Source organism: Alosa alosa, chromosome 1 (genome assembly GCF_017589495.1).
Source record: "Alosa alosa isolate M-15738 ecotype Scorff River chromosome 1, AALO_Geno_1.1, whole genome shotgun sequence".
NCBI lineage: Eukaryota > Metazoa > Chordata > Actinopteri > Clupeiformes > Clupeidae > Alosa > Alosa alosa.
The window spans coordinates 11,122,327-11,138,831 of record NC_063189.1 but is presented as its reverse complement, the minus strand read 5'-3'; the positions used below and the strand labels follow the sequence as shown (position 1 = coordinate 11,138,831).

At 42.6% G+C, this 16,505-nt stretch overlaps 1 protein-coding gene across 2 annotated transcripts; it reads left to right on the top strand.

The window, feature by feature from the left end:
• The first annotated feature begins 58 nt into the window (after window positions 1–58).
• miga1 (mitoguardin 1) lies at window positions 59–16,409 on the top strand. Of its 2 annotated transcripts, XM_048237684.1 has the most exons (16): window positions 59–188; window positions 1,034–1,202; window positions 2,519–2,687; window positions 2,873–3,003; window positions 3,187–3,322; window positions 3,562–3,698; window positions 5,426–5,543; window positions 7,800–7,900; window positions 12,086–12,204; window positions 12,622–12,694; window positions 12,821–12,907; window positions 13,008–13,106; window positions 13,573–13,707; window positions 13,822–13,875; window positions 14,116–14,232; window positions 14,641–16,409. In XM_048237684.1, the coding sequence occupies exons 2-16, from the start codon at window positions 1,107–1,109 to the stop codon at window positions 14,857–14,859; spliced, it is 1,791 nt and encodes a 596-aa protein (XP_048093641.1). In that variant the 5' UTR covers window positions 59–188; window positions 1,034–1,106; the 3' UTR covers window positions 14,860–16,409. The 2 variants fall into 2 exon arrangements, with proteins under 2 accessions (XP_048093641.1, XP_048093650.1); XM_048237693.1 differs by lacking the exons at window positions 59–188; window positions 1,034–1,202 and adding an exon at window positions 1,227–1,958.
• The last annotated feature ends 96 nt before the right edge of the window (window positions 16,410–16,505 follow it).

The window sequence follows — 16,505 nt, the reverse complement described above, 5'->3', positions numbered from 1 at the left end:
CCCCCTTAATGAAAGGACTTTTATTTTGGTTAAAAAAAAAAAAAAGTAGTTCGTGACCACAGGAAATGTCCGCATGACGTTTGACGTAACTGTCTACGGACAAAACCAGACATATCAGACATTTCGGCCAGGTGTTTGCTGTCGTGTCGATGGTCTGGTGAAGCCAATGGTCTATATGAAAAGGAAAGGTACAGTAAGCAGTTTTACTAAATGCATTCTGCCGTGTAACATCTCAAAGGCGTAATTTATTTTTGACTGTATGGATAGCCGCTAGCTCGCTAACCTAGTGCATGTTACAACCTATCCTATCCAAGGCAGCAGATCTAGGCACGGGTTTAGGACTTTCGGACACGTTCAACGTATTCTTTCGTCGCTGGCAGCATGGTTTAGTTTAGCATTAGTTTAATCTGTTGTTAGCTTTACAAACAACAGGTAATTTGCACTTAGGTTAGATGGCTGTCATATAGACACGTCGATGAAGGATATGGCTATAGGCCGACTTGAAACGCGTTAACAGAAACCATCTCCATAACTGCAGAATAATGCCAGCACTTATTGGAGGGTCTATCTTTTACTGTCTATGGGTCTGACATGGTCTGTCTGGTCAGACCAGTAAGAAGTAGCCGTGATATTGAGCCGTGCTGGCTATAATATCATCGTAATGTCACTATTAGGTGTTGCACCGGCGGCTCTGATGTCATTTTGTTGAATTGATTAAGACCTCACACCAATGAATATAGTCTATGCAATGCCCGGTCATTGGCCGCACGACAGGTGTCTTAATATAGTGTGTATTGCTGAGGACAGTCCTATGCGGGAGTCAGTCATGTGATGGGGCCACTGCTGTCTGTCATGTGAACGTATGTAAGTTAATACAGTAATTGGATGTGTGCGACACAGCCCCAGGGCTCAGCACTAACAGCACACGTTTGTGTCAGCACACGTGAAGGAATAGCCAACACAAAGTTGCATTTTAAAATAGTTATATTAACACTCTTATTTGCATCGGATCTGTTCCTGCCCTTTTAAACAGCCTGAAATTCTGCGGACGACGATGGCCACAGGTTAAGACCATTAATCAACGGGATTATGGATAGATTGCCACAATGACAGATGACGCTCTCAGCTCCCCATTGTCCATCAAAGTGGCGGCCCTTCGTGTGGTAGACCTGCCTCTCTCCTTCTGCAACTCTCTGGCTGAGGTAATGTTTTGGACATTATATTGTTCAAAAGCTTAAACTACACCAATCGGTTAGAAGGCTAGCCAAACAGAATATAACAAAATGTTTGCTCCAAGCAACACAGTAATGACATTTAACTGACCATTGTGGACAATTTTCCATGTAATATTAATATTATTATATAACAGTTAAGTATACTTTTAAAATATAGATTGCATGTGTCCATACAGCACTCTTTCTTTTCAGTATAGTCTCCTAGGCCCATTGTGCATTGTTGTCATTGTTTGGCACTGGTTATAACATTCCTTCCCTGTGTAGCAGTGCAGAAGTGCACGCATGCCCTGCAGGCAGGGCCTGCCTGTCCAGGCCAAGCGCATTATCGACGAGGCTCTCCGCTGAGCATGGGTGAACTGGTCCGTGTTCAGCTGGCAGGCTCCACTGTTTGTGTTGGTCTTGCCACCACAGGCTTATGCAACAGTAGTAACAGTGCACAACCCCAGATGATTGGCAGCTAATGAGAGCTGTGTGTTGCATCACAGCCAAAGCTCATTGGTGGTATGAATGTGAAGGGCAGGTTAACTAGAGACAGTCAGACAGTGCAGACAGAGATCACGGTCGTTGTGGTGGCTCTCCACATGTCCTGAAGGCTAACGGCAGGCTATTAGTGTGTGTGTGTGTTTGTGTGAAAGTTCCGGACCAGCCAGGATGGCACCAGGGGCAGCAGGCGTTTGTGTGATGCATACCCTTCCTAAAGATGCCTTATTTATTGTTGGACTGGTAGGACTGCTGTCATTTATGTTTTGTTATGTTGTAGTCTCTGTTTACAATATATGATGCTGGTTTGCATGCAGTTACTTTGTCTGGCTTCAATTGCAGTACTTAGACTAAAGATACAAGCATTCCGGTAATATCAGTTGCCATTAATGAGCTTTTTGGTAAAACTAACAAGCTAGCTAACTGCCAAAATATTTTTGTAGCAACGGCATAGTAGTATTGCTAAAAACTAAATGGCTTGAGTAAAAGTTCTTAATTTCTGCAACAAGACCCACATAACTAAGTTAATTGTCTGAGAGCCTTTGTAGAAATGTGTGCTTACATATCCTGAACATTACTATATTCCTTTATCATGACCATATACACATAGGAACTAGCTATATCAACAAAAACAATATTTTTCTGCTTGGTTTTGTCTTTTTTTAAAGAAGCTTTTGGGGTGTGTGCTCTTCTATAATATTATCAGTCTGTGCGCATCATCATTAATGTCAGTCTCCTTGCCCAAGCGTTGTATGTCCCTCTAGTTCTTTCTTCACTCAGTGATGTGTCTGATCTCCCTACAGGTTAATGTCAGCTCAGGCACAAAAAAGCTGTTTGCTGCCACAGCCTTTGGTGCTGTCTCCCTCATCTTCCTCGCCCGCCACTTCAAAAGGAGGAAGGGGAAGAAAAAGGCCCAGTCGCCATGGGAACAGGGAGAATTTGACTTTCTCCTTGCAACTCCCCCAGAGAAAGGTGATTTCTTATCATCTACTCCACGACAACTAGCCCATGCGTTAGGTGCCATGTATGGTTACACTTTTATGATGTTTTATCTTGTCATGGCTTTTTGCTCCCATTTTTGTTTCTGCAGTAAGAACATGTTTAAACTGCATTCAAAGTGGCATTTCAGTTATTTTTGTGTTTCTGCATTTTTTCAGACACATGCATAGCCGGTAACCGTCAGAATCTCACCCTGCCACTTAACACTAAAAGCTGCTACTCCTGTAACTTGGTTTCTGGTGGAACCCTGTACAGCAAGCTCTCTGGCTCCTTGCAGAGCTTATCCTCGGTAAAGTACTCATCTCCTTTCGTCCATTAAAAGCTTTATGGATGAAATATTTATTCATGTTTTTGGTCATGATACAGTTCAGTTAAAGGGTTTTCGTTGTTTCTTTTGGATTTATCACAGGCTAGTACTATAGTACTGTACTGTAGCTCTCCTAACAGCATTTGTTTGTGTTTGTGCTGGTAGGTTAAAAGCATGAACTCCTCCAGCAGCTGCACCTGTGCCAATAGCTCCAGCTGCTGGGACAGAAGTGCTGAGGATCAAGACATCTGCAGTATGGTCAACATCCCAGTCACCACCCCTGAAAATCTCTACCTGATGGGTGAGTTAGCACTAGCATTTAATCTCATGCAGTTGTGCATATATTGTGATGTATTAAGATGCAGGCAGATGAAGCTGGCCTGGGACTTAGGACGTAAGATGCTAACCATGGGGGTCAGTTGCAACTATCAGAAGTCCTAGTTTAAATGCATGATTTTACTATAAAGAGGTTTTTATTTCTTAGAGTTAGTAATGCATTTCAGTGACTTGCCCCTGTCTGTTTCTGTTTTGGGACCACAGGCATGGAGTTGTTTGAGGAGGCTTTGAGACGCTGGGAGCAGGCCCTCACCTTCCGCAGCCGGGAGGCAGAGGATGAAGCCAGCTGCGCCTCAGTGAAGCTGGGTGCTGGTGATGCTATCGCCGAGGAGAGCATGGAGGTAGGCACTGACCAATCCCCTGGCCCTCTGCTGCATAGAGAGCTCCATTGATCTGTGATGGCCGTACTTAACTGTGGGCCTGTCCACACGGAGACGCTTTTTAGGTTAAACGCAGAGGTTTTGCTTCGTCTTGGCCGAGCGTCCAAACGAATCCTGTAAACGCACTGCCCGAAACCACACTTTTCTGAAACCTGGTCCCAGAGTGGAGAAATCTGAAACCGTAGCCCGTTTGAGTTCGTTTAGACAGCGAAACCGCACATCCTGCTTCCGTATCGATGATGTCTTATGACTTGGTGGACTGAACACTGTTTTCCCCGGTGTTTTTTTATGCATTCTAGCTACTGTCAGTGACGCGAGAGAACTTAAGTTATTAGGAAAGTGCGGTGTAAGTTTAGGCTACATTAATTTGTGCGTAAGTGCCAGTGTCATTCATTTATTTTACATGTCTTACAACATATATACATGCATTCACAGTCGAGTGAAATCAGATATAAGCATACAAAGGCGCTTAGAACTCACATTAAGCCGATGGTAGCACACTGAATGCAAATGCGCGATTTGATGCAGGCAAACGTATTGACAGTTACGAAGGTTTTATATCAATATTATAAATGTGGCGACAGAATAGCCTAGAACTTGGGTAAGCCTTGCGTTTAGTAGCCTAATTGTGGTGATAGCCAAAACTAATGTGAATCACGGACTATCCTACAACCAAAGAAAGTAAAGGTGATTAGTAGGCCTACCTCGTTAGCCAAATAAAGGGCGGGACTGCACCCTTCACAAACCGTAAAATAAAGTTTATTAGTTTTACAGTTGACAGTTCACCATCAGTCCACACAAACAATTCTGGTTTCCTTGCACTAGCCATTTTCGCGTAGCCTATTCTGTCTGTTTTTAAAGCGCAAGTTTTGGTGAATTTCTGTAAAGACACAGTGCCACCTATAGGCCTGGGGAATGAAGTAACGTGTTGAGTCGTGTTGAGATGGATCCGTTTGGACGCAAATATTCTTGATACGGTTCCAGGGAAGACGGAGGAAAGATCGGTTTGGTACGTGTGGACTAGGCCTGACTAATGTCTAATGTCTGACTAATGTCGACATTAGCTGCTTACAAGTGATTTCCTCACTCCTAAGCCAAAGCCTGATTTAAATAGTGTCCACGAGTGCAAGTCAGTGGCTTTGCATGCAGGGTGCCGTGCGACCTTAATGAATGATTACGGGAACCGTGCACCCAGTCATGCAGGATGTGGCCGCCGTGCCAGAATACCTCTTGATTTTGTCCCATAGGCTTAAACTATTTACAGTCAAATTATCAATGCACATCAAACAGAAACGTACTGCAGGGAAATGGAAGGCTTTGCTTATAGCATGGTGCACTCCTATTGGGAGTATCAAAAGTTTTTCACCTACTTCCAAGATCCACGCTGCTTAAGCTTCTATGCTCTTCTAAGATTAACGTAATGCACTTTAAAATGTATAAATAGTGAGGGCATTGGACCTCACAGAGTGCATCTCCGTGTGAATGAAGGCTAGTTTATGGGTGTGTCCATGTTTGACTTCAGTAGAAACTCAAGAAACTCTTCCAGCCATAATACAATGAATGTTCCTCATATTCATAACTGGTACCATCATACCTTGCACATGGGGGTCCAGGGGCATGTGGGCGGTGGATGCAACTTTTATTACCATTGGTCTTAATTCCTGGGTTTGTGGTTCCCTCTGTTGCAGGATATCATCAGTGCAGAGTTTATCCACAAGCTGGAGTCGCTGCTGCAGAGGGCCTACCGACTCCAGGAGCAGTTTGAGGGGGCGCTGGGGGTGTCTGACCCCTCACACGTTAACAATGGTGAGGGGCTCACTTTATCATCAGCATCAGCACACACAATTTCTAAAGTTATCCACAAAGAGGTGAAATAATGGTATGCTGTCAGTGTATTTATTTATCTTTTGATGAAAAATAAGCTCCAACTCCACATTGCACATGGGTTATATCAGTATCTTTCGCTGGGTGTCTTGGGTGTCCACTGTCCAGCCTCTCCATTCCTATCATTGCTTGGCGAACAATAAAGTTCGTTGCAGATATGGTTTATACAGCTTGGTTGCATGAGGTGAGCTGGGTTGTCTTACTTTAGTCCTAAATATAATTTCACTAAATTTTCAGGTTACCTTTACAGTTTTTCTCAGTTGCTTTGGTGCTTTTTTCACATCACTATTAACATTTGCACAGCAGTTAGTGCATTTCTGAAAACAATTTCGCAAACTGTAACACCGAGTGGATAACCTGCAAAAGCACGTCACTTGCTCAAAATGGATAGTCCATTCCTCAAAAGCAAGTATTTATGTCAATGAAACTGCCAGTGTCATCAAAATGAGAAGTCTTGACACCATCGTTTATGAACAAGATAGTCAAATGGCTTTGTCATGTTTTCATTATGACAGTTTGTGATCTCAGTGTTTTTCCATGCAAAAAAAGGTCAGAACTCGGTGACACTACCTGAAAATGCTCAAGACAGCACTATACAGTACTTGTATAGCCATTTGAAAACTACAGTAAAGTTACAAATTGCTGTAGTTAGGGGAGTAAGTGAGTACAAGACACTGAATATGTGCGTTTCACAGTTTTACTGTATATGCTCTTTGCAATTCTACAGTATTGTGACAGAATTTGATAACTAGTTCACCAATTTTGTATGTAATAATTCAAGCAATGAAATGAGGACTATTAGTTTTATTGGGAACGACTATTCAGCATCCATAAGTATAGTTCATTTTGACTGACATGACAAAGCAACTGATACATGTTAAAAAGCATTTGCAATTTGTTTAGAGGAAGTAGAAATTGCTACTATGATGTGCACAAATGACTGAATGTTGTGGAGGTTGAACTAATAGTTATAAGAATTTTCATTCTGATCTGAGAAAAGCACCAAAGCGACTGAGAAAAACTGTAATATATACTCAGTGAGGTGGTCTTGTGTAAATGTGCCTTTAGGCATCTTGGATAAGTTAAGTAGAAATGGCAGAGCAAATTGTGTGGTGTACATTGAGGTTAATTTTGGTGCAAGTCAGCCATAGTGCAATTAAGTTGTCTTCTCAGTGCTAGCAACTGTTATCTGGATTGTATTCTCTCGCCCTCTGCTGTAGCAGCTGTTTCCTGAAGCAACCACACTTTATGCTTTGTGGAATATTGGTGCTTGTGTGTCACAGTGGATTAGTAGGGATCCCCGGGTCCAGCAGTCCACCAGCGGCCCCCTCTTCCTCTGCCTGTCCACATCATCATGACCACAGCCTTGAGCTGTGTTCTTACTGAACTCTAAAAGTGGCAAATACTGTCAGCTCGGGTCACCAGTGGCTTTTACCCTCTGTGGCTTATTCTCTCTTCTTCCGCTCAGCTGGACTTGACTGTGGGTGGTGGCATGGTGGCACTTGACTGTGGGTGGTGGCATGGTGGCACTTGACTGTGGGTGGTAGCATGGTGGCACTTGACTGTGGGACCATGATGGCAGGGTCATATGAGGCAGCCAATTGAGTTAGGCTATACATTTGGGATTTGGAAAAGTACTCCTGATTTCTTTAGGCTTGGGCAGAGAGGTTTTGAAAATTATTTTTATCAATCCTGTTTAGATAGCACTGGTGAAATGAAATGTTTTGGCAAAGTACTTACATTTTGCATTGCACATTTGGTGTCTGTGTGGTGACTAATGTTTATATGATCATCAAAATGTATCTGGTGATGACTACTACTCTGGATGATTACTAACTTTTTCTATGCCCTGACACAGGCATCATAGTACATATACAGTCCTCCATCTCTGCCCTGCCTTGCCAACCTTTTCTGAGAGCTGGCACTCACTTTCAGCTCTTATTCTGTCTCTCTCTCTCTCTCACACACACACACACACACACACACACACACACACACACACACACACACACACACACACACACACACACACCCTGATCTGCCTGATTTGATCTAAAATCTCAGAAGCTGCGTGACATTCAGCACATCAGTGCTCACGTGCGTTTGTGTGTGTGTGTGTGTGCGTTTGTGTGTGTGTGCATGTTTCTAACTCTAAGCCATTTCCTGTCTCTTTGCCAGACAAACACACAGACATCTCGAGCCGAGAGGACCTGGATGACTCTTGTCTGAAGGATACCCTGAGCATAGCCTCTACCGACTCCTTTGCGTCTGCTGCTGAGGTGAGACCACCACCAATAGTTCACACAGGTCTTAACACAATTGTTCAACACAACAGCAACACTCATGATCTTATTCGAGTATAGTAAAACAAGCCAAGCAGTGGTCACACACTAACATAATGTAGATGCATAAATGTTGTACATTGAAGATTTGAGTGAAGGAAGCACCCCTGCAAGTATCTGGAATTTCCTGGTTAAGTCACAAGGCCAGTCTCATGTTTATCCTCCTGGCTGTGGACTAATAACTCAGCAGATAAGCTGAAAAGACTTAAGAAGCAGACGACCGTCTGGCTGCCAGTCGCGTCTCCGTTCATTAGCGTAGGTCATCCACCTGTAATCAGTGCTGCCCAGCGCAGATAACCTCAGACACCTTTAATCCATGCCCAGGGAGAGCCACAGCAATCCTGCTCTGTCTCTGTCATTGTCTGTCTCTCTACCACTGTCCCCCATGTGTCATTCCAACTGATCATGTTAGCCAGGTACATTCACTTAACAGAGAGGGAAATTAATGTTCCATTATTGTAAGTTGAGCTATAGATTTGTTGATCACATTAACTGTGTGCGCTACAGGTATTATTAAATGAGTTCACATCAATCACACAGTTTTGTGGGGGTTGATAAGCTTGCCAGCGGCAGGTCTCCAGTTGTGTTGCTGTCTGCTTGTTCTTACTCTGCACTGGTGGGGTGCTCTGGAGTAGCATGCAAAATTGGGTCATTGCCAGAGAGGAGAACTGCAGAGGGGACTATTAATAGCCTTGGCACATGCCTACATGTTTACAGTGTGTATGTGTCAGTTTTGAGATTTGAGCCCCACTGCAGTTTGCTCTTGAGTGGAGGATTACAGAGTGAGCGCCTGTTTGGGAATTCAGTTCACGTACAGTCACAGTGTGTTGTAAACGTTTTCAGACCCTTTCAGTCCCCAGTTTGTCTCATCATCCAGAGGTTTTGTTTTTGATGGTCTTAACCCTTAAAGGTGTGGGTTTTTGAACATTCTAACATAAGATTTCTTTCCGCAACATTTCAAGGTTCTAAAATTCTATGTTGAAGTCAATGAACCCAGAGCTAGGGCAGGGCGATATGGCCTAAAATTTTCGATTTTGATTGACATCTGCATATCCTTCTTTCACAAGCATTTTACACCATACCTTTAAGCAAATACAGTTGTCTATTTAAGATAAGTGAGCGTTTGCATGCTTTAACCTTTGTTGTGGCATCCATGTTTTTCACACATTCATGACCACTCGCAGTGGGAAAAAACGCGTAATCAGGGGGGCGGTCCCTGATATTCCCAGGTGGCATGAACGGACCATAAGCCTCTATGCTTATGGATGACCTCACTAATGAACGCCATTACTTTTGGTATCAGATCCTTCTTATGTTTGCTGCCCATAAGCAGCTGGATTAAGTTTAGAGACATTGGACTTAGCCTATGCCAGATAATTTGTCAATGATCGAATTTAAAAAGAAAAACGATTTTAATTAAAAAAAAAAAAACTAGATTTTCGATTTAAATTGATTTTTTGCCCAGCCCTACCCAAAGCCCCAGAGAGAGCCCTATCTATAAGGCTCTGAATAATCCCAGATATTTGATTTGAAGATTATGGCGTGCTTTTAATCCACTAGCCTGGCTAGCGCCACCACTTCTCAATGAGACGTGGTCTGGGAACCAAACGTTCATTTTCTCGTATTTGAAAAAAATGCCCAGATCCGTTTATTGGGTGCCACGGATGTCTATCAAATGCGTCTGTGCATAGCTCATCATCGTCTTGCTTTCCCCCCTGTTCTGTGATTGGTTCCCTATCTCAGGCGAAAATTTGCTCCATGGTCTCCAGGCTGCCTTAGCAGCGTGAATCAAATCGCGCGCAAGGCAGCATGGGAACACCCAGGATATTAATCCACAGAAATATTTTAGACTTCTTAGGTTCGGGTGCTCTTTGGTTCAAGGTAACAAACTCAAAAAAAAAAAAGTGAGTGAAAAAAAAAAATTCTCTGGCCAAACTTTGCCCTAAAGAAGGCCTTATGCCGCTACGCGTGGGCTTTCATATATTATAACTGGTCCATTTAGGACATGTCATCACCGGTGTGACGGTACACCTTTAAGGGTTAAGTGCCATTCAGGTGCTTCTGGCAAACTCCTAGTGGGTTGTCATGTGCCTGATTGGAAGAGTGTTGAAGTGATGGTTGTCCGTCTGTATGGTTCTACTATCTCCACAAAGGAATTCTAGATCTCATCCATAGTCCTTGGTAAGCTGTTTGAAGATTCTTGGTAACCTGTCTGAACAAGGCCATTCGGTTCTACAGCCACAAACTCATAGATGCTTTAAATACTTATGTATATGGGATATTTCAGTTTGGTATTTTTAAATAAATAAACAAAACACTCCAAAAAACTGTTTTGCTTGGTCATTGTAGAGTATTGTGTATAGAGTGATGAGGAAAACGATGAATTGAAAACATTTTAAGGTGAGCCTGAAACTATTGAAAACTTGAAAGGCTTTGAACATTTTATAAATGCACTACTTGTTGCCTTTAAATGCGAATTATATTTTTGGCATCTGGCTACGGCGCATGCTCTGCTGCGACGACACACAGTCAGTCAATGTTCCATGGCGGCGTCACGCCTCTGTCTACTGTCGGTTTGTTTGTACCAGTGTGTCTAGTGTTTGTTTTGAGAAGTTCTCACTAGTGTCTACGTCTTTATCCACCCATCGTTCTACTGATTGTCAAGAAGCGCACTTTAAGAAAAGTTTTGTACCCTCAGCTATCACTGCACTAAACAAACTCCTGTGACAATCATCCATCCCCCCCCCTATCCCCCTATTCTTTTGTGTTTATGTTTGTCTGCATTGTCCACCTTTTTGCGAGGGAGGGAAACTAGGCGGGGGGGGGGGTTGTATGGTGTGTGGTATGTTATATCTTATATGCTATGTGTGAGGCTGTGTACATCCTGCATGGAATGTAATGATGTGTGTGAAAAAGAATATCCTTATAGGACAATAAAGACTCAGTCTTACAGCTGGGCTACAGTGTGCGCAGTGTGGTATGGGCACTTCCATTGACTATAGTGAAAGCTAATTGTAGCAGCATATGCTCCTGGAACGGAACGCTTTAGTTGCGTGCCTGGTGTAGCCTGGCTGTTACACAGGCATTTGTTTGACAAATGAGGCTAACTGTGGTGCATGGTCTTTTGTGAAGGTGACCTGTAACTAATACAGTTCTACAGGGACTGACAGACATGTAGTACATGCCAAGATGCTTTATTTTTATACCACTGTTATTGTTCCATTGTCATCTGAGAATAGCTTGTTTGTATCCCTTTATAAATCATGCCTATAGTTCATGCAGTATCTGTACGCAGGGTTCCTACGGGTCATGATATTTCTGGAATATCATGGAATTTTGATAAAGTATTCCAGACATGGAAAGTCAGGGAATTTTTTATCATATTTGGGGCAAAGTCATGGAATATCAGGGAATTTTGTTGTAGCAGTGTATAATATACTTGCCAAAACACATTAATGCAAATATATTTCCACACAGAATTAGTGTACATCTGGTTATTAGCTTTACGGCTTGTTTGAGTTGTGATGGTTAGCCCAACTTTGTTTCTTTAATGCCCATTTATTCATATTCCGCTCTAAAAAAGTAAAACATTCTTGAACGCTACACTGCTGCTCAGAAATGTTATATCATTATAGGTCATTGAAATTCAGGGTTTTTGTCAGGGAAAAAAAAGTTTTAGTTTCCAAACTACAAAACAAAACAACACAACAACAAACAGGGTTGTTGTTTGTATAATTGTACTGTGAAAGCTTAAAAATAAAAGTAAAGTAAAAAAAAAATAAAAAAAATTTGAGGAAGATTCACTTTGTCGAATCGTCAGTCAATTGTTTGCATCACGATAAAAAGTATTCAGAGTGCACCAGGTCATTCCTCGTTAAGTAGCCCGGCCTGTCTTTCTGATGAAGTATCTGTATTAGACAGGTAGTGCATGAGCAACCACTTGCTGAAAAGAGCAGGAGAGTTTCTTCCCACGTATGACCAGTGTTCATAAACCCAGTCAGACAACTCTGAACTTGGACACCTGAGGAAAAGCACTGTACAGTCCTTGTTGTTTCTAAACCTGTCCTCAGAACCTCAGGTTCCACTTCATGTCTCATGCCGTCTTTGGGTTTTTCTCTCTAGCTGTCCGAGCACAGAGAGCTGAGGAGTGCCTATGCTCTAGGCTCGTTCTGCCACTACCCGTTCTATGACGAGGCACTGCAGATGGCCGAGGATGGGAAGATCTCCTGCAGAGTTCTAAGGTATGTTAGAGATGGTCAGGTTTTCTGCTACAACACAGGGAAGGCATATGCTGTGGAAATGGGAGATGTAATCAAGGTGGTTCTAAGATATCTCTTCAAGTGAAATAGTTTTATCAAGTGACAGGCATACTGCATACTGTAGATACTCTATATGGCCAAAAGTATGTGGACAGGTCTCCTAAGTTCACTTGTTTCAGCTACACCTATTATAAACAGGTGTATAAGTCAAGCCCCAACTTCCCTAGTCACCTTGGAAGCAGAATGGTCATGCAGTAGAGCTCAGTGACTTTAGGGGAGTAGTAATCTTTTCTAGGGTACTTGTCAACTCTGAGGAGAAGCATTTAGAGGCTCACTCTGCCCTCCTTGTCCTTGCTGATGTGTGTTATTTTCCAGTCATTGTATGTTATTGTCCTCTAGGACCGAGCTGCTGGAATGCCTCGGTGACACAGATTTCCTGGCAAAGCTGCACTGCGTGCGTCAGGCTTGTCAGGTATGCATCTCGTGTTTTCATGTTGCTATTAAAATGGATTTACTCACTGTCACTGTCACTCACTGGCTGAACACAACAGTACTTTGCATTAATGTTTTCCGTCACCTTCTCCCACCTTCCCCCCAGCTCATATTGTGTGAGCGGGCCACCAGAAACTTTCTGGCTGATACTGGAAAGAAGATCCTGTCCTCCATCATTGTCAAAGCCCGAAAAGTGAGTGTGTGCGTGGGTGTGTGCTTGTTTGGTTCCTCACCACTGCCGCCACACCATGCTGCTGTCATTTCCCTGCTAACTGACGCCTGTGTTTTGTCAGAGCCCCAAGAGATTTGAGGAGGTGTTTGAGGAGATGATCTCCTTCCTGGAGCTGACTGACCACTGGGGCAACACTGAGGTGGAGCTGGCCACCCGCGGGGTGAGGGCTGCTTCTCCTCTTTAACGCACACACACATGTACCAGGTGCTACAGGCAGATTAATAAAATCAGACTCACTCAGTGCTTAGTGTTATTTAATAAGATAATTAATGTTATATTCGTAAAACTGTCCTATCTGGTAGGATATCTTGTAACCTGGGGTAAGAAGGCACTTTTCACCCAGCATGAATCATGCAAATTTTAAGAAAAACAACTATCGTAGGTGATTTATGGAATAAGAACAAGAATTGCACTTCATTCAGTTTTACAAAATGAAATGGCTTCTAAAGAAAAGCAAATGATGACTCTCATAAGTTAAGGCTGTGAGAGCTTTAGAGAATCTGGCTTGTGTGTTAGCACTTTTAAGCCAAAGTGTCAATTTGAGATGTACAGCTCACTTTCAAAACCTGCATCTACAAGTAATTTGCACAATTTTTAGATGTTTTCCTTGTTTTTATGTCAATCAGGTCAAGCATTTGAACTTCTATGACATCGTCCTTGATTTCATCCTTATGGACTCTTTTGAAGACCTGGAGAATCCTCCCATCTCCATACAGAATGTTGTTAACAATCGGTGGCTGAACAGCTCCTTCAAAGAGACCGTAAGCTCATCACATTAGGACTTTCCCTCAGGGATCTTCCAAGCTCATGTTATGGTGCCAGACAAGCTCCATATCCTTAGTCACCCAAGAGATTTTTTTTATTATGTTCCACAGGCTGTCGCATCAAGTTGTTGGTCAGTCCTGAAGCAGAAGAGACAATATATAAAGGTATGCTCTATTTGTTAGATATAAATAGCTCCTTATCGTTCTGATGTTATGATGCAGGTATTACTAATGTTTCACATAAAGCAGTCAATACTGTAAAATACCTGTTTTTATTTATTCATTTTAGTGCTCATCTGAGTACTTGCTCTGGGGTTTAAGGCTCTGTGAAGCCCCTAGAGACCGTTTCAGTTGTCTCGCCGCTATATGAATGCAACTGAATTGAGTTCTTCTCCTTCCTGGTAGGTCCAGGATGGCTTCATTTCACACTTCTATGCGGTCTGTGAGCAAATCAGCCCCGTCCTGGCCTGGGGGTTCCTGGGGCCCAAGACCTCCCTGCATGACTTCTGCTGCTTTTTCAAGGTAAGTCACTAGTTCTAAGAACTAAGCTATTAACCAAAGCCATACACAAAAGATTAATGTGTCATGGTTAATTGCAGCTGACCATCTGCCGTTTTATTTTTTTGTAACTACCGGTAAGAACTAAATTCAATCTTCTTTGTTGAGCCACACTTGGCATGTGAAGATGAACATGCTTTTATGTATGAGATTCGGAGTGTACATGAAACTCAGGATATTATCATAATTTACAAAGTTGGTTCCCACTCTGAGATTTAACACATCAAATAAGCTGAATCATAAAGTAATCTAACATGTTTCAAACAAGTGTAACCCATAGTTCATAGTATAATATGCCCGCCTGTGAACATGGTGATAATTTAACCTGCTCAGGCTTAGAGCTGACTGACACTCCCCTCATCTGGTTGACAGGACCAGGTGCTGTTCTTCCTGAAGGACATCTTTGACCTGGAGAAGGTGCGCTACACCACCGTGGAGACGCTGGCGGAGGACATGCTCCACCTGCTGCACAGGCGGTCCGAGCTGCTCTTGGCCTACCTGGGTGCCGACACCTTCCGCCACCTGAATGGCTGTGTCACCTCACAGCTCCACCTTGTGCCCAATGCCATGCTGGAGGCCAGAGTACAATAACAAGTCACTGGACTGTTCCACCCGCACATCATTGAGAATACACTAACTGGAGGAGGGATGTGAAGAGGATTTTTGCCTCCTTTGTGCAGTGTTGTGCTGGCTTTTTGAGTGTGACTGCGGCTTGTTTTGTGTACTGAGCAAAAATATAAACGCAACACTTGTTTTCAACTCCAATTTTCATTCATTGAAGATTTGGTCTATGCACACAGGCTTATTTCTCTTAATTTGTGTGCACAAAGTTGTTTAAATCCATATTAGTGGGCACTTACAGGTGTGATATCAAAAGATGCAGATCAAAATGCATGGATTATGGCACAGATGTGCATTGGAATGTTTGCAATAAGTCTAAATTGTGCTGTTTTACCTCAAATGTCACTGATGACATAAGTTTGGGAGTTTGCAACTGGCTGCAGGAATGTCCACCAGAGCTTGTGAACTGAATGTAACATGCACTAATATGGATTTTCACAAATTTCTGAACAGAATTTAACTTTGTGCAACAGAATGTAACCTTTTATGTGCATGGAAGCCCTCTTAAATGTTAGGTAAACTCATGAAAATGTGTTGAGTTTATATTTTTGTTAAGTATAAGACCATGATTATCTTACAGGTCCGCAGACCGCATGGTGCTCAGTAAGTCCAGTCACAATACCGCTCCCATGTCGTTATAGTGCCATGTCAATGCAGTTTTCTGTCTTTTTTAATCTAACTTATCGTCCTCTGCAGAGGCTGACATGTCAAGCAGTTGGTCATGTTGTACCAGAGTACTGTAAAGTACTTTTGACCTCCATGGCTGAACAGTTCAAAGACATTTGTCTAAGTTATTTTAATTATTTAACACCATGTCAGTTTTTTTATTATTTGTAATGACAGTCGGAAAAATTATTTAAAAAGGGCACAGCAATGACTTGATAGCCCAACGGTAATGGTGTGGTTACATTGTGCAGGAGTAATAATACTGTGTATTGTAAAGGGATTTCTGAACGATAGTTTGGACGGTCTGGCTCATCTTGAGTGCATGTTCATTCAGCAAAAGACTACGTGTGAGATGCCTTGATAAACAGTCCCACTGAACTTAGTCTAGCAGGCCTGTTGCCCGTCTAACTGCTTAACCCGGCATATACACAGAGCATCATTGCTCATAGTGACCCATCTACTGTCCATTCCTTGTGCACACTACTTTGCTGTATTCAGTGCTGGGCTGTTGTGAACGTTAAATTACCATCAGCCTTACTGGCAGCACCTGTAGTGTTGCCCTGCCCGTTAGTATCGTGGGAAATACAGCCTGCCCTGAACTGTTACCAATGGTCTTCCTTCACACTTCTGAAGGGACAGGTTTTCATTCAACATTACATAAGCACCATTTTTGCTTGTATTGTGTCCATTAACTCAAACACTCAAATCCTGACAGTTACATTTGACTCAGATTAAGACTGGCATTTATTTTTATAGTTGCATCATTTCACCAAGACATGAATTGAATGGCAACATATGACTTGTGTACATGTATGCAGAAAATATGTTTTAATAAAAAGGGCCATTTAAATGAGCTTCTACGTGTGTATACCAACTCATTCCCCTTAACATCACATCTCAAATGAGGAAAAACCCCCATTACATTGCAAATGTGAATTAGTTTAAAACCT

Excerpts from the sequence above, each read along its gene's own strand:
- miga1 (XM_048237684.1), top strand. The coding sequence starts at position 1,107 with ATGACAGATGACGCTCTCAGCTCCCCATTGTCCATCAAAGTGGCGGCC. Across the intron at positions 12,695-12,820 it reads GCGTGCGTCAGGCTTGTCAG|CTCATATTGTGTGAGCGGGC; the intron begins GTATGCATCTCG and ends CCTTCCCCCCAG. Across the intron at positions 13,876-14,115 it reads AGAAGAGACAATATATAAAG|GTCCAGGATGGCTTCATTTC; the intron begins GTATGCTCTATT and ends CCTTCCTGGTAG.